This window comes from Henckelia pumila, chromosome 1 (genome assembly GCF_033568475.1).
Source record: "Henckelia pumila isolate YLH828 chromosome 1, ASM3356847v2, whole genome shotgun sequence".
Lineage (NCBI taxonomy): Eukaryota > Viridiplantae > Streptophyta > Magnoliopsida > Lamiales > Gesneriaceae > Henckelia > Henckelia pumila.
In genome coordinates, this window is record NC_133120.1 from 74,433,129 (window position 1) to 74,438,128 (window position 5,000).

General features: G+C 38.9%; 1 protein-coding gene across 1 annotated transcript; it reads right to left on the reverse strand.

Moving 5' to 3' along the window:
• Positions 1-366: 366 nt before the first annotated feature.
• Positions 367-2,299, reverse strand: LOC140865278 (uncharacterized). The gene is made up of 6 exons (XM_073269873.1): positions 2,230-2,299; positions 1,845-2,094; positions 1,414-1,744; positions 1,003-1,335; positions 633-691; positions 367-457 (listed from the first exon to the last, which is right to left on the reverse strand). Exons 1-6 carry the CDS (start codon positions 2,297-2,299, stop codon positions 367-369), a joined length of 1,134 nt encoding a protein of 377 aa, XP_073125974.1.
• Between the last annotated feature and the right edge of the window lie 2,701 nt (positions 2,300-5,000).

Sequence of the window (5,000 nt, forward strand, 5' to 3'; positions counted from 1 at the left end):
TAATGTCGTGCAATGGTCCAACAGACATTCACAATATCAAATACATCGCTACAACTCACTGGTTAAACAGACGTGCTTGGAAAATTCAACAAACAACCTACGGTTTCTCAAATCCAATCAAGAGTAAAATTTTTCAAAAATTTTATTATTTTTTAAATACCTCATCATAGGCTAAAAATCTCATCCTCAACTCATGCCTACGAAAAAAAAAATGAATGCAATAATAAAACAAAACAAAAGCAACAATATGAATACATCCCCCCACACTTAAATGAAGCATTGCCCTCAATGCGTCAAAACACAAAACACAAACAAACTACTCAACACAATGCAATGCAAAAAAAAAAAAAACGAAACTCCTTTGGTTTAAGTGTTGGCACTGTCCTCTTCAACGTCTGACAGCATCACGGAAGAATCATATTGAAACTTTGACTGCGGAGGTTGCGGCATTGGGTTTCTAAAAACAACAAATATAAACATAAAAACAAAATGAAAGATAAAAACTAAAGAAAATAAAAAACACTGGGTTGTCTCCCAGTTAGCGCTAAATTTACAGTCAGTGTATAGCTCGACTGCATGCTTCAGTTCATCAAGGTGGTTCATATCTAGTTCCCTTGTCCACCTTCACCCACTTGCGCAGTTTTGTAGAGATTTTTGGTCTTTGCTTCTTCTTCTTGGATTTCTTGGGTGCCTGCAGTTCAGAACGAACACTTTCAGTAGTAAAATTCTCCATAGGTCTTGCAATAACCTTCTTAACTTTATTCTCATTCACAATCTTCTTGTGTTCTTGCGACAAGTTATTAATGACATCAAGATTATTAACAACACTTTCACAAAATCAAGAATTTGCAGGGTATCAAAAATATGAAACTTAACAACCTCCCTATCAAACTCCATAGTGAGAGTGCCATTGTTCACATCTATAACAGATTTTGAAGTTTTCAAAAATGGTCTTCCTAGTAAAATTGGACTATTCAAATCATTATTTTTCATATCAAGCACATAGAAATTAGCAGGAAAGACCAAATTGTCAACTTGCACAAGAACATCTTCTAGCACTCCTCTTGGAAAAATTGTAGATTTATCAGCCATTTGAATAACAATTCCAGTTTCAGTCAAAGATCCTAGTTTTAAGGAAGCATACACAGAATATGGCATGACATTGATCGACGCTCCTAAATCTAATATGGCTGTATCAAGCTGAACATCTCCTATCTTGCAAGGAATTGAGAACATACCTGGATCCTTGCATTTTGTAGGTACCTTTTTTTGAATTACGGCAGAGACCTGTTCTCCCAATTCAACTTTCTGACATCCCTTTAACTTTTGTTTTCTCTTCACAGTACACAATTATTTTAAAATTTTAGCATAACGAGGTACTTGTTTAATAGCATCTAACAAAGGGATATTTACCTCGCATCTACAAAACACTTCATATAACCCCTTAATTCCTTCATCTTTCCTAGACTCTTTCAATGCTAAGGGAAAAGGGGCTACAGGTTTATACTCAGAAAGAGGAGGGAACTTACCTCTAGGTGCTTCCTGAATTGTGTCGTCCTCCTCTACCTTGGATTCCTGCTCATCTTTGTTCTGTACTGGTTCTTTTACCACTTCTTCATTAACCTTCAACTCCTTTCCACTCCTCAAGGTGATTGCACTCACATTCTCCCTCGGATTCAATACAGTCTGTGATGGTAAGCTGTTCGAATTCAGTGCCTCCAACTTGGATACTTGCTCGAGTTTTCTGTTGAAAAGCGGCAGTATTAGTAGCAAGATCCTTAACAATGTTATCTAGAAACTCACCAGGCGTGGGGACTTGAGGATGCTATGGTTTTTGGGGGTACGGCGGCCTATAAACTGGATTGTGCGGTGGTGCTTGAATTGCTTGCGGGTTCCCATATCTCGGGTTTGGATGATCCTTCCAACCAAGATTGTATGTGTTGGAGTATGGATCATACTTCCGTTGTGGAGGTCCGAGAAATCCTCCTGTTGCATTGACTTGCTCAGCCGATCCCTCTTGAAGTGTGGGACACATGTCAGTCGCATGTCCCCTTGCAGTGTAAATTCCACAAACCTTCATATTTTGTCCATTCCCTACAGCCATTTGACGTACAAGAGACGTCAGATCAATCAGTTGTTGTTCAAGGGAAGAAACATTTACCTCATTATTCCTTCTGGGTGTTGGATCACTCCTGACGGTTCCAAATTGTTAAGAATTGTCGGTCATACTCTCGATTAGATTCCTTGCTTGTACTGGAGTTTTATAGACGAAAACTTCACCACTGGCCGCATCCACCATTTCTCCATACCTCATTCCATCTTCTCAATTAAAATTAGGAGCATAAAATTTTTACATTCAAACTTACTCCCTTAAGGTTAAAAAAAGTGTTTAGGCTGTCATTAGATAGTAAATATGGGCCTTGAAATGATGTCGAATGGGGGTTTATCGCACGTTGTCACGCATGCCATTCGTTTTTAAATTCGGCTCAAACAAGGTACTAAGGATAATTAAATCATTGGGTAGCTTGAAAGGCACAAACAATTTTTAAAAAAATTGCCTAAATCATCCCTAAGTCACAGTATACCCGTATCTCGCCTCAAAAGGTGTCCGAACTAGTTCTAGTAAAAAATCTCCTCTTAGCAGTTTGGTCCACGAGTAGGATGAAGTTGCTCAGTTGCCTCCCAAGTCACTCCAGCATAACGACAAAGATCCGTAATCAATGAGACATGGACCAAACTACTAAGAGGAGATTTTTTACTAGCAGCATAAATGGATTGCTGAAGCACTTTACCCGCATTAATCGTCCTTCCTGTAACTAGACAATAGACCAACTTTGCCCTGTCCACCGTAATATCAAAAGTGTGGCCCGATAGCAATATGCGTATGGCTACAAACTCATGCCAATTATTATCTTCCCGATTAAGAAATCTGGATAACAAATAACAGGGACACCTTTCATATTCAATTTCCATTCGGCACCCTCAATACAAAGTGCATTTAGCACGGCAGCAGCTAGGAACTCATTCTCAGTGAAAAGCCTATAATAATCAAATTCAATGTTTGGCATTTGATACATGGCGTTGATAGTTTGATAATCAAACGCCACCATTTTCCCTCGTACTCTCACTTTGTATTCCTCATGCTTCACCATTAGATTGACATAGAACTCTCGAACAATAGACATGACAGCCTTGGGAGGTTGTTTGACAAAGGCTTGCCAATTACGTCGTCATGCTTCAACCAAAGTAGTAGCATTTAAATCCCTCATATCCATTCTCCGTTATTTATGCAGACTTTTGAGAGACAAGTCAACAAAATTCTCCGCCGTGGTAGCATCCCAAAACCTATTTTATATCAAATGACGACATATTTGCACCCAACTCAACCAAATATCACAAAATAACCCACGAATCACAGCAACAAATGCACAATAAAGATTTCAACACTCAGCCCCTTCACACTCTCTTATACAATTTATCAAACACCTTGGAGGCTTAGGTCTAACTCTCTCTTCATCCTCTATTAACCAACATAAATTCAACCATCATAAGAGAGATATCCAAGTACCTAGCGCGATTTTGTAGACTCAAGCAGAGGCAACAACAATTCGGAGCTTGTTGGATAGAAATCTTGCACAAATCGTAGAACCCCAAAAGCCCAGAGATCAGCGTCGACTGGAGAAAGTAAAGAATCGTGATAATCAAGTTTGGATGCCAAAATAATCATAAGCACTGATCGAAAGTGGAGATTTGTAATGGTGGAACACGCTTTTGAGGATATTGGGGTGTGAAGATGGAGTTTGGGATTATAAAGTGAAGACCCAACGAACCCTGTTTTGTAATTTAAGATAGCTGGTTTGGCGCGCAGATGCGGACGATTTCACGCAGATGCGTGAATGTGATGTGCAGAAACGGGGCGTAGCTGCGGAAGCTTTCACGCAGACGCGTGAATGAAATTCTTCAATGCTCTGGAGTTCTGCGCAGATGCACAATTTTATCTTGCATATGCGCGACAATAATGTGTGGATTTTCTGGCCCTTAACGCATATGCGAGATGTTTTCCTCTTCTGCAGTAATCTGTATCAGAAGTTAAAAAAAATTTAAAATTTACAATTTAGCCATGTAAAATAAATTACACTACACAAAAGAAAACTGACAGAAAATAAGATAAAATAAAAAAATAAAAAAAATAAAAAAAAATAAAAAATAAAATAAACTAAAATAAAATAAAAATACATTAAATTAAATTAAGCAGTAACATGGGTTGCCTCCCAAGAAGCGCTTGGTTTATAGTCGTCGGCCCGACTTTCCTGGTGATTTTACACTGGCTCAATCAATGCAATGTTCTCCATATTCCGCACTTCATTATCAAAATAGTGTTTGAACCGCTGGCCATTAACTTGGATGGTTTGACCGTCATGACAACTCAGTTCAATAGCTCCATAGGGATGCACTTTCACCACGGTGAACGGGCCAAACCATCTCGATTTCAAATTTCCTGGAAACAATCTGATACGAAAGTTAAATAATAACACATGTTGTCTAGGCTCGAATTCTCTTTTCAACAATATTTTGTCATGCCACTTTTTGGTCTGTTCTTTGTAGATCTTGGCATTTTCGTAAGAATGACTATGAAACTCCTCAATCTCATTCAACTGCAACAGTCTCTCTTCGCCAGCAGCTTTCAGATCAAAATTCAACTTTTTCACGGCCCAATATGCTCGATGCTCTAACTCCACTGGCAGATGACATGCCTTCCCAAAAACCAACCTATATGGAAACATGCCAATCAGAGTTTTGAACGCGGTCCGGTATGCCCACAGTGCATCATCCAACTTGATCGCCCAATCCTTCCGGTTAGTGTGGACCATTTTTCCAGAATTTTCTTGATTTCCCGGTTGGATATTTCTGCTTCCCCATTTGTTTGTGGATGGTATGTACATGCCACCTTATGCCTAACACCATATTTCATCAGTAATGAATTAAAGATTTTATTGCAA

Excerpts from the sequence above, each read along its gene's own strand:
- LOC140865278 (XM_073269873.1), bottom strand. The coding sequence starts at position 2,299 with ATGGTGGATGCGGCCAGTGGTGAAGTTTTCGTCTATAAAACTCCAGTA. Across the intron at positions 2,095-2,229 it reads AGCAAGGAATCTAATCGAGA|GGAATGGACAAAATATGAAG; the intron begins GTATGACCGACA and ends AAATGGCTGTAG. Across the intron at positions 1,336-1,413 it reads AAGTGTTTTGTAGATGCGAG|AGAAAACAAAAGTTAAAGGG; the intron begins GTAAATATCCCT and ends TGTACTGTGAAG.